Below are 26752 nucleotides of genomic sequence, written 5' to 3'. Positions count from 1 at the left end.
TTCTTCCTGGATTATATTCTTGATATCTTCTCATACCTTATCTGGTCTTCACTCATTAGTGTTCAAGGCCTCAAACCTGTTCCTGAGATTGTTTTGAAATTCAGGTGGGATAGACTTAAGGTCAAATTTTGGTTCCCATGGACTTGATTTAATTTTCTTAGCTTCAGCTTAAATTTGCATATGAGTAGTTGGTGTTCTCTTCCACAATCAGCACCTGGCCTAGTTTTCACAGCTGATATTGAGCTCCTCCAGTGATTCTTTCCACAGATGTAATCAATCTGATTCCTATGAATACCATCAGGTGCAATCCATGTACAGTCTGCATTTATGTTTCTTATGAAACATATTTGCAGTGAATAGATCATTGATTATACAAAATTCTATCATTCTATCTCCAGCCTCAATTCTGTTACCAAGTCCATGTTGTCCAACCACTGATCCTTCTTCTCTGTTCTTAACTTTTGTGTTCTAGTTACCTGTTATTATTATTATTAATGCATCTTGATTGCATGTTCGATCGATTTCTGACTGCAAAAGTTGGTAAAGTCTTCCATTTCCTCCTCTTTGGCTCTGGTTGTTGGTGCACATATTTGAATGATAATGGGTATTCACTGGACTTCCTTGTATATATATGGATATTATCCTGCCACAACATTGTATTTCAAGATGGATCTAGAAATTACTTTTTTTAACTATGAAGGCAACCTCATTTTTTCTCACCTTTCATCTCCAGCATAATAGATCACCTAATCACCTGATGTGATTAATTAATTAATCAATTTTAAAATATTGAACTATCCTTGAATACCTGAAATAAGTTTCACTTAGTTGTGGTCGATAATTGTTTAATGCACTGTTACACTCAATTCCTATTTTATTTAAAACTTTTCATCATGAGAGATATTGGTCCATAATTTTTCTTTCTTGCCATACCTTTGTTTTGATATTAGCATAATAGTGACCTCACTGAATTAGTTAGGAAGTGTTTCTTCTGCTCCATGTTATGGAACAGACTGTAGAAAGTACTGATTTCTTTTTCCCCTCAGATATTTGTCAAATCTCACCTGTAAAACCATCTAAGCTTGGTGTTCAGTGTTTTAGAACACAAATAGTAATTTTTTTTAATTTCATAGATCTAAACCAAAACTGTTGTTGCTGTTAGGTGGCCATTGAGTTGAGTACAACCCATAACGATCCTATGAGCAACTGATCTGTACTTTATCCTATCCTGTGCCATTCTCACACTTCCTGACACATGAGAGCCTGTTGCAGCAGTCACCATGTCAATCCTTCTGGTTAAGGGTCTTCTTTTTCTTCACCAACCCTCCACCTTTGAGTACATCGTGTCCCTCTCCAAGGAATAGCCTCTCCTAGCAACATAATCCAAAGTATGTGAGATAAAGCCTCATCATCCTTTCCTCCAAAGAGCACTCTGTCTGGCTGCTCTTCCTCCAACACATATTTGTTTGTTCTTTTGGCAGTCTATTTACTATTCAGCACTCTTCAGCACCACAGCTCAAAGACATCAGTTCTTCTGTCATCCTTATTCATTGTCCAGCACTCAAATGAATAGCAAGTGATCTGAAAAATTATGGCCTCAATCAGATCTTAACCCTCAAACTGACATCATTACTCCTCAATAATTTGGAGAGGTCCCTAACTGCAGACTTTCCTAGTGCATTATGTTTCCTGATTTCCTGAATACTGGTACCAAAGTGTTAATTTTTTATCCAAATAAGATGAAGTTGTTAACAGTTTTAATCTGTTCTCAATCTATAATGATGCCTATCGATCCAGTGGTAAGAATCTTTGTTTTCTTGACATTGAGAGTCAATTCATATTGAAAGCTTATTTTTCTTTTTATCTTTTGCAACAAGTGTTTCAAGTCCTCATCACTTTCAGCAAGCAATGTTGTGTCATCTGCATAACGGAGGTTATTGATGTGTCTTCCTCTGATCCTGATGCCACATTCCTCTTCATAGAGTCCAGCTTCTCTAATAATTTGCTTAAAACACAGTTTAAATAGGTATGGAAAAATAATAAAACCCCGATGCATTCCCTTCTTAATTTTAAACCATATAATGTTCCCCCAGGGTGCTCTTGTGGCCAAGTGATAAGAAGTTGAGCTGCAATCCTGAAGGGATGTGGTTCAAGGCCAGGTGCTCCATAGGAGAAGGATGGGCAATATCCTCCCATGTGATAATTGCCTCAGAACAGCCACCAAAGGGTCAGCTATGGGTCCATTCCAACTCTGTGATGCACAACAACAACAGTGTTCCCTTGCTCTGTTCACAGTTTCACATGAGCAAAATTAAGTGCTCTGAGATTTCCATTCTTCTCAATGTTAACCATATGACCCACACAGTTAAATGCCTTTGCATAGTCAATAAAGCATAAATATACATACTTCTGATATTCTTTACTTTCAGCTAGGATCCATTTGACAGCAGCTGTGATTTCCCAAGTGCCATGGCCTCTTCTGAATACAACCTGAACCTCTGGTTCTATGTACTGTTCTAGCCATTTTCAGCATTATTTTGTTTGCATGTGATATTAGTGATATTGTTGATAGTTTCTGCACTCTGTTGAATCACCTTTCTTGGGATTGGGAACAAATATGGACCTCCTCCAATCCATTGGCCAGACAGCTGTCCTCCAAATTTCTTAGCATTGATTGCTGAGTGCATCCAGAGCTGCATCTGTTAATTGAAACAAGTCAATTGGTATAACATCAATTCCTGAGGCCTATTTTTTTTCCCAATGCCTTCAATGCAGCTTCCACTTCCTCCTTCATTACCATTGGCTCCTGCTTATAATGGTACTTCCTGAAATTTTTTGGTGTTAATCAGTTCTTCTTTGACACAGTGATTCTGTGTATTCCTTCCATCCTTTTTTTTTAATGCTTTTTGAGTCCTTTAATATATTTCCCATAGCATCTTTCAGTATTGTGACTCTAGGCTTAAATTTGTTTTTCAGTTCTTTCAACTTGAGAAATGCAAAGCAGTTTCTTCCCTTTTTATTCTCTAATTCCAGCTCTCTGTACATTTCATTATAATACTTTGCTTTTTCTTCTTGAACTCCCTTTGAAATGTTCTGTTCAGCTCTATTCTGTTACCCATGGTGGATAGGTTTTAGTAGAGCTGCCAGATGAAATTGATTTTGACTCATGGCAACCCTACATTAGATTTCCAAAGCTGTAAATATTTTTTTCTAAGTTTTCCCCTCTTAAGAGGTATGTTTAATTACATTTTTTTATATCCAGTCAGGTATCTCTAGGGACTCCCTTTCTATTCGAATAGGCACCGTCTCTTGAATTTAAATCAGCTAAATGCAATATGAAATCTCAACAATACCCATTAAGTCTCAAAGCCAGTGGTGGTGCTTAAGCACTTATTAAAATCTTATTAGTTCCTGGAATCCTACCTGTTTCTGAGAGAACTGACTGGGTCAAAACAATGTCAAAATCTGTTTTCTCTTTTTGTCACCAGCCCTACCACTCTTATTGCAGACATCTAAAAAATAATTAGGGGTCATCTCAGTGGCTAAAATCCATGGAGAACAGAATGAAATCACTGTTGAGGCAGAAATAATAAGCTCTGATATATCCAGAGGAAACAATTTTGATAGCATTAGTATGTCGATGTTGGACCCTTTAGTCATCAAAAATCTGTGAGTCTCTTTGGGAGGAGACTGCTTATCCTTTCTTCCATGGAGAGGCTGGTAGAGTCAAGTTGCCAACCTTTCACTTAACAGCCTAACCTGTTAAACATTGTACTACCAGGGATTCTTTTAATAGATACAGACCTGTTGTTATTATTATTATTATTATTATTATTATTATTACCTATTTCTCTGTGTTATGCACTTTGGTAGATTATGTCTTTAAAATGCTTGGTCCATTTCATTTAAGTTACCAAATATTTAAGAGAGTTCTTCATCATATTTTCTTTATTGTCCTTGTATTTTCTATGTGGTTAGTTAAAGATGTTGTTGTTATGTGCCGTTGAGTCTCCTGCAACTCACAGCAACCCTATGTACAACAGCCCTAAACCATGCTATGTTCCTTGCCAATCTTATTGTCTCTGACACACCTATCCCCATTAACCCAGTGACAGAATCAATCCATCTCATCAAGAGTCTTCCTCTCTTGCGCTGTCCCTCCACCCTCCCAAGCATGGCATCTCTCTCCAAGGATTCATCCTGACTTGCAACATGTCCAAAGTATGTCAGATGGAACTTCAGAATCCTTGCCTCCAAGGAGCAGCCTGGCTTCACCCTCTCTAGGACAAACTTGTTTGTTCTCCTAGGAGTCCATGGTATATTCAGTACTCTTCTTCATCACCAAAGCTCAAAGGCATCAACTCTCCTTCTATAATCCCTAGTCAGTGTTCAAATCTGTGAGGCATAACAAGTAATTGCAAAGACCATGGCCTGTATCAGACACATCTTAGTCTCCAGACTGACATAATTGCTCCTCTTATATTCTTTTCTTCTTTATGGTTTGGGTGAAATTTTACAGAACAAATTTGTTTTCCGTTAAAAAATGCATAACGTACATTTTGCTTTGAGACATTAATGATAGTTCTCAGAATAGCATTCTTCCCCTTCTTTGTCCATTCCCCATATTTACTCATGCTTCTTTCTTGCCCTTTCTTCTTTATCTAGTTCTACTTTATTCCATTTATTATATTATTAGTTTGTGTTTGTGTTTTATATCCTTTAGTGTTGATTAGATTGTTGTCTGTTGTTGTCAAGTATCATCAAGTCATAGACAACTCATAGCAACCCTATGAACAAAAGACCTGAATACTTCTATAACTTTCATTGTTTCTTCAAGTTCATAGAGTTTTCAGAGGCAAGCCATTTTAGAAATGGATGTCACTTCTGCTTCTAAGCTTGTTTTAATTGGGGAGCTTCACAAATACTGTCCACCAGGGGTGACAGTTACCGCATTTGACACATCAGTGTCACAGTGTTTAGCATCACAGCAACCATGAGTTACCTCTGTACAGCAAATGGACATACCAGTGCTATACAACCTAGAAGAATATTTGACCAAAAAACAATTAAAACCAGAATTTAAGAACCAAGGCAAGGTTCAAACTGCATGAGCTCCATCATTCCACATTCCCCCCTAATAAGACATTCTCATTGGCTTTGAGCAACCAAAAACACCCGTCTGGGAGTATTCTGCTGTTTCCCCAATCTTCTCCTATTCTGATGCCAAATGTTTCTTCATATAGTCTAACTTCTTGAATAATTTGTGTTAATACACATATTCTTTGCTTTTAATCCACTGTATATTACCTTGCTCTGTTTACATAACAGCTTCTTGATTTAGGTACAGGTTTCATGATGTTATTGTTTACAACCATGAAGTCGTGCCCGACTCATAATGACTGCATGAACAAAAGACCTGAGACCTTTCTATAACTATCTTTACTCTGATTTCATAGTTTCCAGAGGCATGTGATTTAGGAAGCTTAACAACACAAGGTGGAAGCTTACACTGTTAATTTTGTGGGTTTTTTTTTCTTTTTAATCCTTTCAGTGCTACAATTCTTTTCAGTTTTTACTACATCCCACAAATTTTTAGGTTATGTTTTTATTTTCATTTAGTTCGAAACATTTTTAGCTTCTTTTGATATTTGTCTTATGATTTTTTGAAAGTGTTTAATTTTAGAATGTTTTCAAAAATGTTTACTTTAATCTTCAAATTTTTTTACCTACAAATGTGTTTGATTTTTCTAGCTTTTCCTCTGTTACTATATGTTGTTGTTGTTGTTGTTATGTGCCGTCAAGTCGTTTCCGACTCATAGCGACCCTATGCACAACAGCCCTAAACCCTGTTCTATCCTGCGCCAACCGCACTGCCTCTGACACACCCATCCCGATTACCCCAGTCACCAAATCAATCCATCTCATAGAGGGTCTTCCCCTCCTGCGCTGTCCCTCCACCCTCCCAAGCATGATGTCCCTCTCCAAGGACCCGTCCCTCCTGGCAACATGTCCAAAGTATGTCAGACGAAGCCCCAGAATCCTTGCCTCCAAGGAGTAGCTTGGTTTAATCCTCTCCAAGATGAATCTGTTTGTTTTCCTGGCAGTCCATGGTACATTCAGTACTCTTCTCCAGCACCACAGCTCAAAAGCATCCACTCTCCTTCTGTCCTCCCTAGTCATTGTCCAACTCTCTGAGGCATAACAAGCGATTGCAAATACCATGGCCTGTATCAGGTGCACCTTAGTCTCCAGAGAGACACTGTTGCTCCTGAGTACCTTAGAGAGGTCCCTAACAGCAGACTTTCCCATCGCGATACGCTTTTTGATTTCCTGACTGCTGGTGCCAAGAGTGTTGACTGTGGAGCCGAGCAAACTGAAGCTGTGAACACTCTCAATCTCTTCGTCATCCATCCTGATGCTGCCAATTGGTCCAGTGGTGAGAATCTTTGTCTTCTTGATATTGAGCCTTAGTCCATACTGAAGGCTGCAGTCCTTGACCCTTCGCAGCAAGTGCATGAGGTCCTCCTCAGTTTCAGCAAGCAGGGTTGTGTCATCTGCATAATGGAGATTGTTAATAGACCTTCCACCAATCCTGATGCCACAATTCTCCTCATAGAGCCCAGCCTCTCGGATAATCTGCTCTGCATACATGTTGAAAAGGTATGGAGACAGGATGCATCCCTGGCGTACACCCTTCCCAATTTTGAACCATGCAGTGTTACCCTGCTCTGTTCTGACTACTGCCTCTTGGTCCAAGTATAGGTTTCGTATTAGCACAATTAAATGTTCTGGGATTCCCATTCTTCTCAGAGTCAGCCACAGTTTGTTATGATCCACACAGTCAAATGCCTTTGCATAATCAATGAAACACAGATAGACATTCTTCTGGTATTCTCTGCTTTCAGCCAAGATCCATCTAACATCAACTACAATATCCCTAGTACCACGACCCCTTCTAAACCCAGCCTGGACTTCTGGCAGTTCTCTGCTGATGTGCTGTTCTAATTGTTTTTGGATGATCTTCAGCAGAATCTTGCTTGCATGTGAAATCAATGACACTGTTCTGTAGTTTCCACACTCAGTTGGGTCACCTTTCTTTGGAATGGGAACAAATATAGATCTCTTCCAGTCAATTGGCCAAGTGGTTGTTCTCCAGATTTCTTGGCACAGCTTGGTGAGCACATCCAGGGCAACATCTGTTATCTGAAATACTTCAATTGGTATACCATCTATTCCTGGGGCCTTATTTTTTGCTATTTCCTTCAAAGCAGCTTGAACTTCTTCCTTCCTCACCATAGGCTCTTGCTCATATGTTATTTCTTTAAATTCCTCTGTATCTGCCAATATAGTTTCATTATATTGTGGTCTAATAATATTATGTCAAAACATAACAACAAAAACCTTAGTTAAGGTGTATTATATGGTCTAGAATGTAGTCTGTCTTGGTGAATGTATCATGTGAGCATGATAGGAATTTGTATTCAGTCTGCTGTTATTGGATAAAGTGTTCTATAAATGTCAGTTAGATTCAATTGATAATGATGCTATTCAACAAATATATCTGTAATTTTTGATCTGTCATTTATTGATAAATAGTGCTAACATCTTCAGCTATAATAATAAATTTGTCTTTTTCTCTTGGCAGTTTTATTATTTTTGCCAATGTATCCTAATATTTTTGCTAGGCATAAACACAGTAAGGATTATTTTACCTTCCTGGAGAATTGACCTCTTTATCATTATGTCATTTTATTTACTCTCAAGACTTCTTTTTCAGAAAATTGTTTAAGTGCACCAGCTTTCGACTAGTGTTAACATGCTGTATTTTTCTCCATCTCCTTCTCTTTTATCTATCTGTATATTTAAAGTGGATTTCTTAATATATATACACACAGTTAGGTCTTGTTGGTTTATTATTATTTAATTTTAAACTTTATATCTTTTAATTGATAATATTAGACCATTAATTTTTAAATGATGTTGTTATTGTGATGTGCTGTCAAGTCGACTGCAACTCATAGTGACCTTATATGCACAATAGTACTAATCCCTATATTGGGCCAATCTCACTGTCTCCTACACACCTCATTTACCTCAGTTGCTGTGACAATCTGTCTCATCTAGAGTCTTCTTCTCTTGCACTTTCCCTCCACCCTTCCAAGCATGATGTCTTTCAAGGACTGGTTCCTCCTGGCCATGTGCCCAATGTATGTGAGACAGAGCTTCAGAATCCTTGCTTCCAAGGAGAAGCTTGGTTTCACCCTCTCCAAGAAGGTGTCTATTCTATTGGAAGTCCATTATATGTTCAGTATTCTTCTCCAGCACCACAACTCAAAGGCATTTATTCTTCTTCTGTCATCCTTAGTTATTATCCCACTCTCTGATGCATAGCAAGTAATTGCAAAAGTCATGTCCTAGATCAGCTGCACCTTAGTCTCTAGACTTACATCATTGCTCTTCAGTACTCTGGAGAGGTCCCCAGCAGCAGATTTTCCCAATGCAGTTAATCTTTTGATTTCCTGGCTGCTGGTGCTGAGAGTATTGATTATGGAGCTGAGCAAGCTGAAATTGTGAACAATCACAATCTCTTCCCCATCTATCATGATGCTACCAATTGGCCCAGTGGTGAGAATTTTTGTTTTCTTAATGTTGAGCTTCAATCTATATTAAAGACTACAGTCCTTGACCTTCTGCAGCAAGCATTTCAGGTCCTTCTCAGTTTTGGGAAGCATTAAGTGCCATTAAGTTGACAACTTACAGCCATTCTGTGAACAACAGATATGATTGTTGCCCTTTCCTGCACCACCTTCATGAGCTCTGATACTCGACAGCTCATTGTTACAGTCCCTGCCTCAATCCGTCTTATTGAGGGTCTTTCTCTTTTGTTCTGACCCTCCTCCTTTCTCACCAGGGTGCCTTTCTCAAAGGACTGCCTCCTCCTGACACATGTCCAAATTGTGTAAGACAGAGCTTCATCATTTTTGCCTCTAAAGAGCACCCTGGATTTCTTGTTCAAGTGGAAGGTCCTCAGCTGGTCCTTAGTGGCAAATAAGGAGGAAAAAAGGTTGTTCCTATCATCTCTTGACCCAAAATCCATCTGACATCAGTGGTAGTGATATCTGTTCTGTCAGTCACTGTGTAATCCAACTTGAATTTCTATCAGTCCCCTGACAATATGTTGTTTCAGCCATTTTTAAATAATCTTCAGCAAGATTTTTAGATATATGTGATATCAATGATAATCCAGAATAAACCTTGGAGAAAATGTGTGTATAATTTTAGGATCATTCTTCTCAGGACCTCACCCATTTGAGATATCTCTTCACTTTCCAAAGACCATGGTTACCCAGGTTTTGTCTTATGGTTCTTCAGGCAGTTCAGAACCTCTGCACTGAAGACACCAAAAATTAAGAATTACAGGGACAATTCTTCAACTCCTCATTTAAAAAGAAAAGGCAAAATACTGCAAATGCCCTCTGAAGGAAGAGACTGAAGTAGAACATCGGGTAAAGAGAGCAACAGAACACAGGCCTGTACACGGCAGTTATCTTGAATTCATATGGCATGGGAACCAGGAAACCCAGGACACTGATGGCAGCAGCAGTATCCCAGAAGCGGAAAAGATTGTGAAACTGAATTGAAACATCAAATAACAGCAAGAGAACACAGATCCATGAACAGTGCTGCATGGCCATCTGGAAAGGCTGTTTACGTGGTCTAAGAACCAGGAAGGCGACAGCCGATTCACTCTCTATTCACATAGCTCAAAAAGTCCAATCTTTCCCTCGTCTCCTGCCCCCCTCGACTACTCAGCAGGTGATAAGAATAGTCCCCCTGCACTCCTGGTCCCCCATCCTCCTGCCCCCATTTTTTATATAGTTAGATTGATCTACCATATTTTTTTTAACAATTTAAAAAGTGCATTTATTGACCATTGCTCTCATTCATTCTTTTTTGTCTTATCCTTTTTTGTGCCTTTTCTGTTGCTACTGACTTTTTTATATTATTCTATTCTCTCTTCTTTCCAAGCATAGAGTATGTTTGTATATATACTATATCTGATCTTCCAGTGGGTTTTCAGAAGCTGTATATCACCTGAAAGGAGATTGCCCATAGGAGGAGAAGGCCTGCCCTTCTCCCTTGGAGCAACATGGTGGGTTCAGTCAGCACAGCTTCTTATCACTAGGCTGCCAGAGATGTGTGTATGTGTTTCTTGGTGGCTTAGTGGTAAGGAATTGTTCTGCCAAGACAAGGGTATGTAGTTCAAATCCACTAGCTGCTCCACGGGAGTAAGATGGACAGTCTTCTCTCATGATTAATGTGATTTGCTGCCTTTGAAACCCACTTGAGGGTCAGCTGTGGGCTGTCTCCAACTCGTTTGAACACAGTAATGACAGCTACACACACACACACACACACACACACACACACACACACACACACAGAGCCACCAGCCACTCCATGGGAGAAGAATGGGCAATTCCTCCTTGCAATTAAATGCCCCTGACAGAGGGTCAGCTATGGGTCGGTTCTGACTCGACAGTACTCAACAACAATAATTAACTAACTAACTATATGACAATGTGTATATGTGTATAACAAATTATAGATAAAATTGAGGAGAATGGGAATCTCATAATACATAATTGTGCTCAAACTAATCTTACGCATAAACTAGAAAGTAGTTGCCCAAATAGAACAAGGGAACACTGCATGACTTAAAATCAGGAAAAGTGTCTTCCAGGATTGTATCTTTTCTTCATACCATTCCAGTCTATAATGCTGAGCAAATAATTCAAGAAGCTAGATTATATGAGGAAGAATGTGGTGTCAGGATTGGAGGAAGAATGTAGTGTCAGGATTGGAGGAAGACTCACTAACAACCCATGTCTTGCAAATGGCAGCCTTGCCTGCAGAAAGTGAAAAAGACTTGAAGCACTTAATGAAGAAAATCAGAGACTGAAAATGTAAACATGAGTTACATCTCAACAACAAGAAGGCAGAAATGCACAGCCCAGACTGATAGGCAGCATCATGATAGATGGAGAAAAAAATTAGCCTTGTCAATTCTTTTCTTTCATTTGGATCCAGAGTGAACACCCATGAAAGCAGTAGTCAAAAAATATAGACATGTTGCATTGGGAAAATCAGTTGCCAAAGTGCTAAAGAGCAAGGTTGTTAATTTAAAAACTAAAGTGTGCCTAATCCAAATTACAGTATTTTCCCCTTGTTCCTATGCATCTATCTAATGGACCATGCGTAAAGAAGATCTAAGAAGAATTGTTGTTTTAATTGTGGTATTTGAGAAGAGTACTGATTATCCCATGTTCTGCCAAAAGAACAACAAATTTGTCTTGGAGAAAGTGTAGCTAGGATGCTTTGTAAAGGTAAAAATTGGTAAAGCTGGTCATACTTTGGGCATGTTATCAGGAGGGACCAGTCTTTGGGAAAAGACATAATTTAGGGTAGGTGGAAGTCAGAGAAGGAAAAAAAGACTCTGAACAAGATGGATTGACACAGTGACTGTAAAAATGGTCGCAAGCAGGTTGGAGGTCACGAGGATGGTGCAGATAGGGCAAGGTTCTGATGTGGTGTTCATAGGGTTGCTATGAGTCATAGATGACAACATACAACAACACCATATATTTGGGTATATATTTTCAAAAGATAAGTCTAGTGTAATCTATATCCTCATTTCTTTGTAGATGAGATGCCCTCCACTCCTTTAACTTCTTCAAGGTTTTCTCATTGTCTATGATTTTCTACAATTTTAAGATGATATACTTTCTATGGCAACATAGAAATGCTTTAGGAAGCATATGAAATGATCCAGGAAGTATTAAAAGAAGATGGAAAGAATATACTGAGTCACTATATCGAAAGGAATTGGCAGACACAGAATTTCATGAAATTGCATATGAGCAAGAACCTATAGTGATGAAGGAAGAAGTTCAAGCTGCTTTGAAGGAAATAGCAAAAAATAAGGCCCCAGGTATAGATGGTATACCAATTGACATATTTCAGCTAACAGATGCTGCCCTGGATGTGCTCACCAAGTTGTGCCAAGAAATCTGGAGAACAACCACTTGGCCAACTGACTGGAAGAGGTCTATATTTGTTCCCATTCCAAAGAAAGGTGACCCAACAGAGTGTGGAAACTATAGAACAATCTCATTGATTTCACAAGCAAGCAACATTCTACTGAAGATTATCCAAAAACGACTGGAACAACACATCAGCAGAAAACTGCCGGAAGTACAGGCTGGGTTTAGAAGGGGTCGTGGTACTAGTGATATTGTAGCTAATGTTAGATGGATCTTAGCTGAAAGCAGGGGATACCAGAGGAATGTATATCTGTGTTTCATTGACTATGCAAAGGCATTTGACTGTGTGGATCATAACAAACTGTGGCTGACTCTGAGAAGAATGGAAATCCCAGAACACTTGATCGTGCTAATGGGAAACCTATACTTGGACCAAGAGGCAGTCATCAGAACAGAGCAAGGAAACACTGCATGGTTCAAAATTGGGAATGGCGTACACCAGGGATGTGTCCTGTCTCCATACCTTTTCAACCTGTATGCAGAACAGATTATCCAGGAGGCTGGGCTCTATGAGGTGGGATGTGGGGTCAAGACTGATGGAAGATCTATCAACAATCTGCGATATGCAGATGACACAACCCCGCTTGCGGAAAGTGAGGAGGACCTGAAGTGCTTGCTGCAGAGGGTTAAGGACTGCAGCCTCCAATATGGATTGAGGCTCAATGTCAAGAAGACAAAGATTCTCACCACTGGACCAATTGGCAGCATCAGAATGGATGGTGAAGAGATGAAATTGTTCACAGCTTTAGTTTGCTTGGCTCTGTAGTCAACAGTCTTGGCACCAGCAGCCAGGAAATTAAAAGGCGCATTTCCATGGGAAAGTCTGCTGTCAGGGACCTCTCCAAAGTACTGAAGAGCAGTGGTGTCTCTCTGGAGACTAAGGTGCATCTGATACAGGCCGTGGTCTTTGCAATCACTTATTATGCTTCAGATAGTTGGACAGTAATTAAGGAGGATAGAAGGAGAATTGATGCCTTTGAGCTGTGGTGCTGAAAAAGAGTATTGAGGGTACCATGGACTGCTAGGAAAACGAACAGATTCATCCTGGAAAGGGTCAAACCAGGTGGCTCCTTGGAGGCAAGGATTCTGAGGCTGCATCTAACATACTATGGACATGTTGTAAGGAGGGAACAGTCCTTGGAGAGGGACATCATGCTTTGGAGGGTGGAGGGACAGTGCAGGAGGGGAACGCCCTCTATGAGGTGGATTGATTCAGTGACTGGGGCAATCGGGATGGGTGTATGGAGATGGTGCAGTTGGCACAGGACAGAGCGGAGTTTAGAGCTGTTGTACATAGGGTCACTATGAGTCGCAAGTGACTCGACAGCACATAACAACAAAAACAACATACTTTCTATAACATGATAGATGCATGTTCTTGGTATCTATCATACTTAGTGTTGTTTGAGCATTCTGGATTTGTGGTTTGGTGTCTGTCTTTAATTGACAATTACTAGTCACTACCTAAAATATTATCTTCTTTCCACCAACATCCACCTGACATCAGCAGTCATATCTCTGCTGCATGGGATCTTCTAAATCTAGCTTGGATCTCTAATAGTGCTCTGTCAGTATACTGTTCCAGCAGTTGTTAAAATAATCTTCACCAAGATTTTTCTTGCATGTGATATTGTTCAATAATTTTCACATTTTGTTAGAGTACCTTTTTGGGAAATGATGGAACTCTTCCAGTCAATTGGCCAGGTAGCTTTCTTTCAGATTTCTTGGCACAGCTTGGTAAACACATCCAGGGCTGCATTTGTTTGTTGGAACATGTCAATTGGTATGCCATCAATTCCTGGGGCCTTGGAAGTAAGGATGGTGAAATTTCATCTTATATACTTTGCTCATGTTGTTAGAAGAGGCCAATCCTTGAAGAATGGCACTATGTCTGGAAAGGTGACTGGGTCATTGACATGGTGACTGTAACAATGGGTTCAAGTATTGATTCGATCACTGAAAAAGTGTAGGCCATGATGTATTATCCCTATTCCTTGCTAGTGAAACTAAGACCAAATTCACTGCTTTCAAGTTAACTCTGCCTCATAATGACCAAGAGGATGGATTAAAACTGCCCAGTGGGTTCCTAAGGCTGTAAATCTCTACAGAAGTGGACTTCCACATCTTGTTCCCAGAAGAGCTAGTGAGTTCATGTCACAGACATTTGGTTAGCAGCCGAGGCCTTTAACACTGCATTGCTGTTGTTGTTGTTGTTGTTGATTGCCATCGAGTCGAACACACGACTCATAGCGACCTATGAACAAAAGGCCTGAAGCCCCTCTACAACTATCGACATTTATCGTAGAACCACATCACTAGGACTCCACATTCTTTGCCAACACCACAGATACGAAGTGGTCTAAAAACAATGTTAACAAAAATTACTTTACATTCTCAGTGTGATAAATAAAAAATCTATGCCATTTCTGACCCTGCTTTGTCCCTTTAGACTGTGAAATTTTGTCTGTTAGTATGCCTCATAAGCTTTTCAAGCTGGACATGTTATATTGAGAAAAAGAACCGAAATAAATGATCATTCAGTGTAAAGTTTTACACTTACATGTCTGAAGTTACGCTGTGTTTATGTTAGCAAACAGTTTTTCAGAAGCTAAATTTTCCTCTGGCATCCTTGTTTATGTCCCACTATTGTCTTTAGGTTTTCCTAGGAAAAATAAATGAGCCCTACAGGTCTTTTAGCTCTCCTCCACTGTCACTGTACTGGAGCCCTGAAGATGTGATAAGGTGTGTGAGTCCTGTGCCCCCGGCCTTTGACTTTCACAAATGCTTTATAGTTCCCTTCTTCAAATATGAGACAGAAATTCTAAAAGGGGCTAGGGTATGATGTTTTCCTTCCCCACTGAAAGGCTAGAGGGGTCTGGAGAAGGCTATTTCCCTACCCCTGCTGGTCTGGCAGCAGTGTCAGGCAGGCCATTGATCCTAGCTTCGCTCCCAGGTCCTACCTTGACAAGCACTACCATGTCAAAGGGATCTCAGAGCTGAAGCTGCCTCCTAGTCACCACATCCCTCACCTTGGGACTTTGTGACCTTAGCAGGTTTTGCATGCACTGAGTTCTTCAGGTGATCCAGGTCAATTGCCATGGATCAGGGAACACCTGAGAAGAAAGGAAGAAGCCTATAAGTAGGAAGGCTGAGGGCAACGTGCAAAGTGCACACCAACATAAATCTCACTCAACATTTTTCTGTAAGAAAGAGAGAGAAAACTATTAAAAAACAATCTGTAATGACAGTGTTTCCAGGAGCTTGGTCAGGAAAAATAGGCTGTATTAGCTAGTGTTTGCTGCAGAAGCAAACATTCTCAAAATCCTTCTGGTTCATAACATCAGAGGTTCAGTCTCTGTTCTTGGCTTGCTCTTGGTGGCAGTGGGATCTCACATGTTCTCTTGAATTGGACCCCTATTGCTGTAAAAGCCAAGAAAAGTCAGCCTGCCTAGCTAGAACAGTTAAAGTCATGTGCCCAGATTGCCCCTGTCTGCTGGATAAGCAAATCTGACCAGCTGGCCATACTCTCCACAGGGACGTAGATTGGGCTATCCCAGGAGATACCAGTTGCTGCCAATCGTGAGGAGCAGCCTGTGGCACTCCACCCGCACAGAGGCAGTAGGGCCCATTTCAACACGACCCCAGATTTAGCTACAGCGTGAATTCTTTGGGACAGAGTAGCCTGCTCCTGTGAAACAAGGTGCACCTCTACTTTGGTCTGTTCCTCTAAAACTTCTGTAGAGGTGCTAGTTGTGTATGACCTGCATTGCTGAGCCCTAGTGAAGGCTGCTTTCTTGGTGAGCTTTGTGGAGGGAGGGAACTCAAGCAGTATTTTCTTAGGATGAGTGGATATGTCCAGCTAGATGCTTTCAGTCGAATGCCTTCTTACTTGGGCACACTCAAGGATGACAAGACGTCCTGGAGGATGCCAGATCCCTGTGTGTGTCCAAGAGCAGAACCAAGGACAATGGGACAACGGCCTGCTCCAAAGGCAAGTAGCACAGAGGCAGGTGCCTTGCACGTCCCTGACGTCCTCTTGGTAGCTCTTATTTTTATTTATTCTTTTTAATTATTAAAAACCAAGTGATTTTAAAACAATTTTGAAATTTGTTTATGTTTCTAATTTATATAAATGGGAAAAGATTTCTTTTACTTCTTATAAGTTTATTTCTATTTTTATCTGAATATAGGTTTACAAATCATTGGTTTTTCATATAATCAGAGATATTTAGTTCTGTGCCATTAATTGCCACTGGCTAATGTAATTAAGTAATTACAATGACTCATCTACCTTTTTTGTGCATATTGTCTTTCCTTTCACCTAACTTATCTGTTAAGTTTTATTCCCTCTCCCTCTTTCCCGCTCTGGTTATCCCTCCAAGATTGACTCTATCTGACTGTAAGCCTTTCCTTAGTTTTCTTTAATAATGATCTTATGCCATAATTGTCTTTTTTGTGACTGGATTATGCCACAAAGCAGAATTTGTCTTCTTGGTAGCTCTTAAGCATGCCCTTCCAGGAGCCCACCAGCACTAGTGTTCTGTAGTTCTACGTGATGGTGAAGCTCCCCTAAAGGGAAGTGTATGGGTCTGTTGGTAATTTCCTTGCAGTGTGGCCTTCACTAGTCAGGAAGATGAGGCCTGTGGGACAGGGTACCTGGAGAAGTCAGGACTTGCTACCGGGGTTAACCAGGTGTTAGCCAGGGGTAGATGAGGCTGGTGCCAAGCTAAGGTTTGCAAAATAGAATTTCTCTTGCTTTGTCCACAATAGAAGGATTTTTGTGAATAACAGTTTGAATTTAGTGTCTTGGAAGCCTGGTTGGTCATGGCTTCATGGCTTGCAGAACCCTCCTTGAAGAGCCTAAGGCCTGTTCTACACACTGTCTTCCTCCATGCCAGCCTTGGGGAACACTCTCTGCCCAAGGTCTGTATGAGAGCAGCAGGCAAGGCTGATTCCAGCCTATCTGCTGACCACCAGGCTCCATTGGCTCCACCCAGGCCAAGTCCTTGAGTCACGCCTGCGTCTGCCATGTGTCCGCATGGCCCCTGGTGCCCATCTGTATCAAGTCTGTTACTGCCTTTTATTTGGTGTGACTGTACTCAATGACAATAACCTTCTTAGCTCTCGTGTCCCTCCTACCCCCAGCAGTTGACCAAGCTCCACCAGTTGGCCATGCAGCAAACCCCCTTTCCTCCCCTCGGACAGACCAACCCCGCTTTCCCCGGTACGTACCCAGCCCCTACTGCCCTCCTCTCTTCCTGCCTGGGGCTCACTCTGCAGCCATGCAGTCAGTTCAGTCCTGAGTGCTGAGTGGGACCAGTTCCACCAGCGGGAATGTGCCCATGGCTGGGGGTGGGGTCTGTCTGTTTCCCCTCCGTGGGGTCAGGTGACCTGCAGTCGGTTTTGGTGGGGTCCTTGCTTGTGAAGAGGTACTGTCCCCGGCAGGGTGCTTGCTCAACCATGCTCTCCACTGCACACACTGGCACCCTTGGTGCCCCTTCATTTGGGTGCTTCTGCACAAAGATCCCAGTGCCTTCTGCAGGAAGCCCAGGAAAGATGCAACCAGTGGCATGTGACCCTGAAGAGGGCCAGAGAGATGGCAATTCCCAGCCAAAGGCATGGTTAGAAAGAAGAGTGTAAAGGCCAAAGTGCCCTTATAATGTGGCTGGTGACAGGGCCACCGGACAATCATATTTTGAGCTTCCCTAGTTGAAGGGACCTTGCTTATCTCCTTGAGGGCAAAACATTAAATCTGTCTCTCTTTGCTCTCTAGGAGAAAAGCTGCCTTTACACTCCTCCGAAGAAGCTCAAAATCTGATGGGCCAGTCGTCAGGTAAAGCAAAGGCACCTTCATGGAGGGCCAGCCAGGGGCCAAGCAGGATCTGTCTTGGTGGGAGGGAGTCACTGACAGTATGATGGGAGCAGCAAGCAGGTACTCAGGAGGAGTGAGCAGCACCTTCCTGCCGTGCTACCAGCAGAGCGTGTTGGTGGACTGTGCACCCTGTTGATAAGGGCAGATTTCCAAGGGTGCTCCTCTTCCAGGACACAGCTGCCTTGGTCATCAGCCATAGGCCTGTGACCCTTTCACATGGGAAGGCTCTGGGCTAGGCTGCTCCATCCTGTTACCTTTGCAATGGTGCAGCACTCAGGGGGCTTACTGTGAAGACAGTGTCCAGCATATAAAAGTCACCTAGGAGAACAATCACTGTGCCGGGCTCTGTCTTGTTTAAAGTGGAGTGCTTGTTCATAGAGAATAGCCAATGAGATGATGTCAGTGAGAGAATAAGACAGACGATTTGTCTGATAGTAAGCCACAGAGAAGAATGTGGGGTACAGAGGGGTTTCTTGGAGTACAGTGTACTTCCCTGAGAGAGATAACGGCCACCTGCCTTCCAGGCTAGCCACACTGAGACCCTGGATTTGAACAGAAGGTGCCAGTTTTTCTACATGAGAGGAGCATATATGTAGTCTCTGTTAGCACCCCTTTTTGTTCTATTCTGAGGTTGCAATGGGCCTGAGGCTTCATGTGTCTCACCATCTTTCTGTTAGGAAGCATATTGGGGAAGAGTCTGGAATAGAAGGTGCTGTAGATTGAGGGCAGAACAATGGCCATATAGTTGCTCTGGAACTCCAGGCCCTTGTCATGTTGTTGTTGTTAGGTGTTCCTGAGTCTAGTACAACTCATAGCAACCCTGCGAACAACCTATCTGAGCCCTGCCCTATCCTGTGCCATCCTCATCATCTCTGACACACTTGAACCATAGGTTGTACTTAATCAGACTAATTTCACACAAGCTAAACTGATGAAAATTAGAGAAGCATACTTTTAGAATGGTTTGATTATTTAAATGAACACCAGCCATACAATTCCATACCTAGATCCTGATAGCATCTCATTATTTGTAAAGACTTCTGCAGTTTATATGTTACTTCATATAATTACGCAGAGATTATGTTCTCTACCTGAGGATATAAAAGATTGCATTGTCCCTCTTTCCTCAGCCAAACTAACACACCTCCCCCTGACTTCCACATACATGCATCTCCCCCACACTCACTGCTGCTTTGCCATCTCGCCTGGTGCTAGGTCTCAGGGACAGGACATGTGGTCAGTGCCACAGCCTTGATGGCTGCCTGACTGCTCACCCCACACTGTAGGGACCATTGTGCATGTTTATGTGACTAGCCACCAGGAAGACAGGTGACAGTAGATGTGCTGGCATGGCAGCCTCTGAGTGGCAAACAGTCATGCGTGTCCCAGAGGCTTCATGTTTGGAAAGCATTTCTTCTGGTACATGGAATTTTCTTGTCTTCACTATGGAGTCTGGAGAAGGTTTATATATGTTCTGAGCAGATGTGTTATCGAATTACTAGTTTAATTCTAGTACCTTTTCTGGAAGTCATGGTATTTTCCTCCCCTTGGTGAATGTATGTTCAGTTCTGCAGCTATAACTCGCTGCTTGTACGCATCCTGAACTGTGATGGGAGCACCTGGCCAGGATACAAACATTTTAGTTTATGAAATCTGTGTAGATAGCTGAACAGCCAAATAATTAATGCTTTGGAAATGGCTCTGTTAAAAAAAAAACCCACAAAAAACAACCCCAAGATATAGATTCTCTGGACTTGGATATACTGACAGTTTGGGACAAGTCTTCCTTCACAGCATCCCATTTGAGACCTACTGACTTTAAGGCTCAATCAGAGACTGCCCCCCACAAAGAAGCTCCCTCACAAACTTCCCCAGAATAGGATGGCAGACTGACAAGAAGAGCCTAATTTAAGTGTATACAGTGAGGGACTGGGAAAGGAAGCCAAGGACAGGGTGGAACACGGCAGAGAAGGAGTTTGACTGTGGACCCCAGGGTCCTTGATGAGGAAGTGAGAGATCCACTGTGTGGCTGAACAAAAGGAGCTGGGGAGAGGGAGGAGTCCTGAAAGAGTCATGGTAGTAATGAGGAATCTTGAGGGACAGTTTGGAAATAATTAATGATGTGCCATATTCCAGGCCTCTTTATTGGCTTTATTACCAGGAGGTAATGGCACAGGCAGGGAACCAGGGTAGGAATGTAGGATGGGAAAAGTGTGGAATGGAGACAATCTCAGATCCTTGATACTTCTGAAGGTACATCAGGGTACCTGTGGTGAGCTGGTTGTAGACAGGTAGAGGGAAAAGTTTGGATTGAGCCCAAGGATAACCTAAGGTCCAGGCTTGGCCATAGCACTGGCTTTCAGGAAGTCTACAGGAATCTCAGGAAGAAGATTAGACTCCTACCTTCCTGAGAGTCTTGATGAACTCTGAGATAAAACTGCATGGAGAAGCAAACTGTGCCTGCACTCCTGGATGGCTGTGATGCCGCTCTTTATGCTCCTGATCCAAGGCCTCGCTAGGCATTTCCACCACCACCTTTGCCACCAATCCCATGGAATGCGTGGGGTCATTTTCACTGCTTCCCAAGCATGACTAGACCTTGCACTTTAGTGCAGATATGCATTGTTTGAGGTGAGGTTTTTTAATATTAAAACTCTTGAGTTTTAGGATCACTTAGAACTGTGATGTCTATATAGTAAGAATGTTTGTGTAAAATATGCAATTTGTCATTCTACCTAGCCATTTACTTTTGAATCAGTTAAAGACCCCAAGATTCTTGTTCTAAACTGGAGGAGCATCATAGAGCTGTAAGGGATATACCACATGCCACAAGCAAAGGCCTAAAAAGATTATAAGAAGACAGTGTAAATCTTTGCCACCAAGGGACATGGAACTGCACAGTCCATGCAAACTGCTGGCTGAGAAAGAGGACAGAGGGGCATCTCCTAGCCAGTGGAAGAAATGAACACTTAGTCAGCTGTGGGAGCTCAACTCTTCAGTGTGATATCCTGGCATGGTACATAAAAGCCCGAGACTTGATGCCCTGCCATCAAGCCTGGGCTTTCTAGGATATTTGTGAAATAAGAAAAAGGTAGCATGTCTTAAACAAAACCATGAAGTGCCATTCTACTGAGTGTTCTTTCTCCTTTTGAAGGAATTAAGAAGTTGTACCTACAGTTCAGAACTGAGCATTCATGAAACTTGAGTCCTTAAAGTCATGAGACCTTGTCCTCTGACAGCCTGCTAATCTGGGACCAGCCTAACTCAGATGAGGGTGGATGGTACATGGTTAACCATGAGTTGTGTTCCTGTTAAGCTAACACTGTCCCTTTGGTGTGCCCAGGTCTGGATGCCAGTCCCCCGGCCAGCACCCACGAGCTCACCATTCCCAATGATGTGAGTATGCTTCTGGATCTCCCTGTACTCACGTGGAGATACCTAACACAGAGGTGGGGACAGCAGAGATCCACCACTTGCTTACTCTTTGTCCCACTTGTCCCCCAAACCAGTTGGTTGATGGCCTTCAGCAGTGTATCTACTTTGCCTTCCTCCTTTGCCATTATAAGCAGGCTTAATGCTTATAAAAGGTATGCAATTTTACGTCTATAAGATAGAGGACAAAAGGAGCTAATGGGCTTAAAATCCAGAAGGCCAGGATCAGGACAGGAAGCCAAGGATTGCAGCTTCACCCAGCATGGCCGAGAAAGTGAGCCCTGGTTCAGGATTATCTGTTGAAGAATAGAGGCCCAGAAATACCCTGGAATAGATGTTCCCCCCCACATACACACACACCAGCACCAGTATGCATGCCTTGCTCCTTTTGTGGAAGAGGTTGTAATTTTCTGTGATTCTGCTCAAGATCTACTCCTCTCTGCAAAGTGGGCTCCAGTACACCTAAGGTTGCTTGGACTACATGTTGAAACTGCAATTTGATCACTTCTCAGGCAAGACATGGCCTTATGAGCTCCCATCAGTCCTCTCCCCGCTAAGCAGGGTGTGCTGAGGAGGGACGACCAGTCTGTGAATCCTTGGGTTACCTTAAAAATGTTGACTCATAACTAGAGGAGTTCCTCTTTGCTGTCCCAGAACACCTGTGGAGCAGCAGGAGTGTTGCAGGGCCCAAGGTGTTGATCCCCACCCCACCCCATCCAAAAGCCCCATTCCTCAGGCCACAGCATGTGTCTTTTGTTCTAACACTCATCCTTGGTCAAGATCAGAGTTTCTCAGAAAACCTATACTGGTGCTTATATATCACCACAGTTTACCAAAAGAAAAGAGTTTGTTCATGACAAGGACATCTGTGTGTGAAACAAAATAACATGGACCTCCACAGAAGGCCTAGCTCGCCCTCACTCTCCTGGGAACACAGTCCCAGCCATGTGGCACAGGCCTTGTGTCCGTGACTAATGATCACCGCCCGTGGCAAAGCCCACTCCCACTGCCACCATCCCTGGAGCATCATACATCAGCCCGCTGAGGCTCAGACACTTGTATCTGGTTGTAATCCACACAGCCTGAGTGTGCTTGCTGGGAAAATACTGAGTATACTGTGGACTGCCAGAAGATTGAACAAATCTGTCTTGGAAGAAATGTAGCCAGAATGATCCTTAAAAGTGAAGATGCAAAGACTTTATCTCACATGCTTTACACATTTTATCAGGAGGGAAATAGAAAAAGGGGAATCCCTTCAACAAAATTAATAGCCGCTGTGACTGTAATAGGCTCAAACAGCAACAGTTTCTATGAAAGTGCCACAGAACCAGGCAGTATTTATTCTGAGGTGCATAGGGTCCCTGTGAGTTAGAACCAACCTCTTGTATGTAGCTAACAAGAACAACCTGTTCCTTCCGAATGTTTCTGTAGTTTTCCTTTAAATACAAGAAAATGAGCCAGCACTTTACCTGACCAGTCCTAAAGCACAGCCGGACTGCCACCACCAGCCTGGAAATGAGCAGTTGCTGAGCAGCAGCCCCAGCTCAGTTTTCCTTCTTGATTATTAATCTCTCTCCTGCGAGTGAGCGAGTGAGCTGCTGTGACACTGGAAACCAGGGGCCCGTTTCACACCACAGTTTATTTAGAAGAAGGAATCCAGTCTACAAGGAGAAAGACTTTTGTAAAGGACCAGAGGAAGCCCGCAGCCCTGCAAACGGTGGCATCCACACTGGAGCCTCCAGATGTGAAATCCTGTATGGAAAGGCACCATTCAGCCGTTGAGTAATACTGATGAGTGAGAAGAGATCTTGGAAGACAGAGGCCTGTCTGAGGACAGCTCCGGGAAGATGCTGCAGAAAGCAGCTGACTGGAAGAGAGGAAGAAGGGATGCATTCTCCTCCTGTGCAGTTTACTGGCCTGAAAACCTACTGTAGGGTCAGCTGTCTGTCAGTTCCAATTCAGAAACAATAAGAACTTGGAAGAATGAAGGATCTGTGAAAGAGAGGAAAACCCCCAGTGAGAAGGACTGACACAGTGACAGCAGCCGTGCGTGCAAGGGTATTAGATAGAGATAGTGAGGATGGCAGTCAGACAGGACAGGATTTAGATCTGTTGGTCGTAGGCTCGCTATGAGTCGTACTTGACAGCACCCAACAGTAACAAGAGTGGAATGGGCTGCTGTGTGAGTTGAGGCAGCTACCACCACACTGTGACTGAACAGTGAAGGTGGATGCCATTCAATTTAAAGGGAGAGACCACAAGACCTGAAAGGGGACCCGCTAGACGGACTTGGCTCTTGAGTCACTGAGGAAAGGCAGGAATTGAGAAGGGAAGACCAGGCAAACCTTTCCCTTTGAGTGTGCCACTCCCCAACATGTGGTCCCATGCTGTGGAATCGTAGGGGATTCCTTCTTCCTACCATGAGCCCCCACCAGGAGAGAAGTAGGCACAGTCCTTGAGCTGTGGGCAGGAGATGGTGTGTGGGAGATGAGCTTGGATTTGGGGGTATTTTCTTCCAGGGTCTTTTTAGAGTTGCAGGGCTCTTGAATGTATTCTGCATGACAGTCTTCTCCAAGGCATCCCCTTCATTATTTCTTCTAGCTAATAGGCTGCATAATTGGACGCCAAGGCACCAAAATCAATGAAATTCGACAGATGTCAGGAGCACAGATTAAAATTGCCAATGCCACTGAAGGGTCATCAGAGCGCCAAATCACCATCACTGGAAGCCCAGCCAACATCAGCCTTGCCCAGTATCTCATCAACGCCAGGTAAGGAGCTCTCTTGGCCTCCCTCTTCTAACTGACTTTTTCGGCTTTGAAGAAGTCTCTCCGAAATCCTAGCCAGAGAATTCAGAGGACACACTAGGTGGGCCCAAAACTCCTTTTCCCTGGAGCCCTGTCCTGCATCCTAAGCTGAGATAGAATTAAAGTAGGTTGACCTCAGATCTCTGACTCATTCTTACATGCTTTCTTTTCTGCTGGACATTGTGAACAGACTATGACATGGACAGTCTGCATGTAGCCGTATTTCTGCCCTTCTGGATCTTAGCCTGTTATATCACAAGTGAGCATCTGGGTAAACTTAGAAAGCAGCAGCACTTTCCACAAGGCCGAAGACACCTCTGGTCTGAGACAGGTCCCTGACACTACTCGGTTAGGCTCCACCCAGCCCTTGTCCATGCCGTGTGATTCAAGACAGAGGCATGCCCCGTGCCCTTCTTTCTTGTTCTGGTATTTACCCATCTTGCTCAGGAAAGCATTGATAGGGGACATGGGCACAATCCTGTGGACCTGTACTTCTTTTGCTCCTAATGCAGATAAGAGAACCAAGGGTGATGTGGCAGCATGATTCCACAGGCTCAGCTCAAAGCCATACCTCCTGTGCCTCTCCACGGCACAACAGGACCCATGATCCCAGCACCTGGCACTGACAGCTGGTGTCTGATGGAAAATCACAACCAGACGTGACAAGGAGACCCAGATTCCTTGAAGCTGGGCTGTGCAGGACCTTCCATCCTTAGGCTCACCAACCGCTGCTGAGCATTCTTCCACATCCAGGTTGGACAGGAGCCATTTAGGCATACTTGCTCTAATGTCCATGGTCTAATGAGGACAGACACAGCAAGGGGGTTGGGTGTTGAATATGTGCTGGGAGTTGGCTCAGCCCCACCCCTTCTGCCTGCTGTGTTATGTCAGGGCCACACTGAGAGGGCCAATGCGTATCCTCCAGTCAGCCACACACTCATGCTGACTAGCAGTTAGTATCAAGTCTCTATTGTTCGCTAAATGACTGCTTTGTCACTTGTGTGGTTTTAAAACAACATTATAGAATTGTGTGTCAGGACCTGGTCCTGGAGGCTACCCTGCCAGCCTACCCAAGTCCTCATATTGTGACAGATGAAATCCACCTCCCTAGACTCATCCAGTGACCAGTAGTGATCGCCCCCAGCAACAATGCCTCTCCTTTCCTGTAGACTTGCTCAGGACTATTATGAATTTGATATAAGGCAGAAAGCACACAGGGACCCCCAGCTAGGCCTGTCACCCTCCTCACCATTGCCTTACTGCAGCTGTGGCTGTCATGGGAGCAGGGACTGGGATGCCAGGATGTGACTGGGAGGATGTGCCTGATCCTGTGTGGCTCCTTTTCCCTGTTTTATGCAGCACGTGGTCACAGCGCTCTCCTCCCCCCATCCTTTATCTGTTCCAGGCTCACGTCCGAGGTCACTGGAATGGGCGCACTCTAACCTCCACCTGCCGCCTCCCTCCACACCACCGCCCTCCCGAGCCACTGCCTCCACCCGCTCCTACAGCGTCCTCTCTTCCCACTGCAAATATGCGATAGATACGGTTTCTTTACAGACAGAAATGATATATATATAAATATAAATATATACCATACATATGTGCACACACGCGTGCTCGCACACACACACACACACATACACACACCTGTACATCTCTCTGTACTGTGCCTGTGCTCCAGGCTCCATCCCAGGCCCTGCCCTCCAGTATTAGTTTATGCTCTGTCTGTCCCTGCATTGGCATGCATTGTTAATTATTTTAAATTCTTGAGATATTCCTATATGTGACATTTTAGAAGTATTGTTCCTTAGTGTAATGTGCCCATTTTAGAGTTGGGTTGACATTTTGACAGCACTTTCTGTGAACTGCCACCTGCCCTGCCATCTAGAGCATGTGTCTTGAGACATCTCCTCTCATGGGTCCCTCCTCTCATGGATCTCATTCTGCTTACTTTATTTCTGGGAAGCTCGTGCTCGTCTCAGATCTGACTTCCACCTCTATTTCCACAGAAAGGAAGTGTAGCTGGGAAAAGCAGATGAGGAGGGTTTCTGCACTAAGTCCTGCCCCCAGGACAGAGTGGAATGGGGGTGAGGGGGGTCCTGGCTTCACTGAGATGTCTCGAGCTGGGGAGGTGCAAAGGGTATGCCTGCCCTGGAGAATCTGGGGTGCTGGACTCTCAAGCAGGCATGGCATCTGAGCTCAATAAATGTTGTTGCTCCTGACTGACCAGCTCTGGCTCGCCTCTGTGTTCTCCATGTCCCCCACCTCCCAATGCGCCTGATCACTCTCTACAGGGTATACGCCTGTGTGCACACATGCATTTACACATCCCCAGACCTGTGGGTACACAGTGCACATGCACACAGACCTGCACGTGTGCACACACTTGAACGCACTCATGTTTGTGTAGTGTACACCCCTTCAAGCTCACACACACATACACACAGACACACTCCATCCCAAGGACTTTGCCCTTTGTCCTGCCTTCTGTTTAAAGAAGCTTGGGCTCTTTCTCATGTATACATATTAGGATTTCA

At 43.3% G+C, this 26752-nt stretch overlaps 1 protein-coding gene across 2 annotated transcripts in view; it reads left to right on the top strand.

The window, feature by feature from the left end:
• The window catches only part of PCBP3 (poly(rC) binding protein 3), a 120460-nt gene extending 94803 nt beyond the window's left edge, over positions 1 to 25657 (top strand). Inside the window, exons 10-14 of one of the 2 annotated variants that reach the window (XM_006898392.1) lie at positions 17250 to 17328; positions 17878 to 17937; positions 21320 to 21372; positions 24010 to 24179; positions 25621 to 25657. In XM_006898392.1, coding sequence (XP_006898454.1) covers positions 17250 to 17328; positions 17878 to 17937; positions 21320 to 21372; positions 24010 to 24179; positions 25621 to 25657 — 399 coding nt within the window. The remainder of the gene's footprint in view (positions 1 to 17249; positions 17329 to 17877; positions 17938 to 21319; positions 21373 to 24009; positions 24180 to 25620) is intronic. The other variant, XM_006898393.1, reaches the window with a different exon arrangement.
• The last annotated feature ends 1095 nt before the right edge of the window (positions 25658 to 26752 follow it).

The sequence above is a fragment of the Elephantulus edwardii genome, unplaced genomic scaffold, assembly GCF_000299155.1.
Source record: "Elephantulus edwardii isolate Elephantulus edwardi_28Jun2011 unplaced genomic scaffold, EleEdw1.0 scaffold00228, whole genome shotgun sequence".
NCBI classification, from domain to species: Eukaryota; Metazoa; Chordata; class Mammalia; order Macroscelidea; family Macroscelididae; genus Elephantulus; species Elephantulus edwardii.
This window is presented reverse-complemented; position numbering and strand designations above follow the sequence as displayed.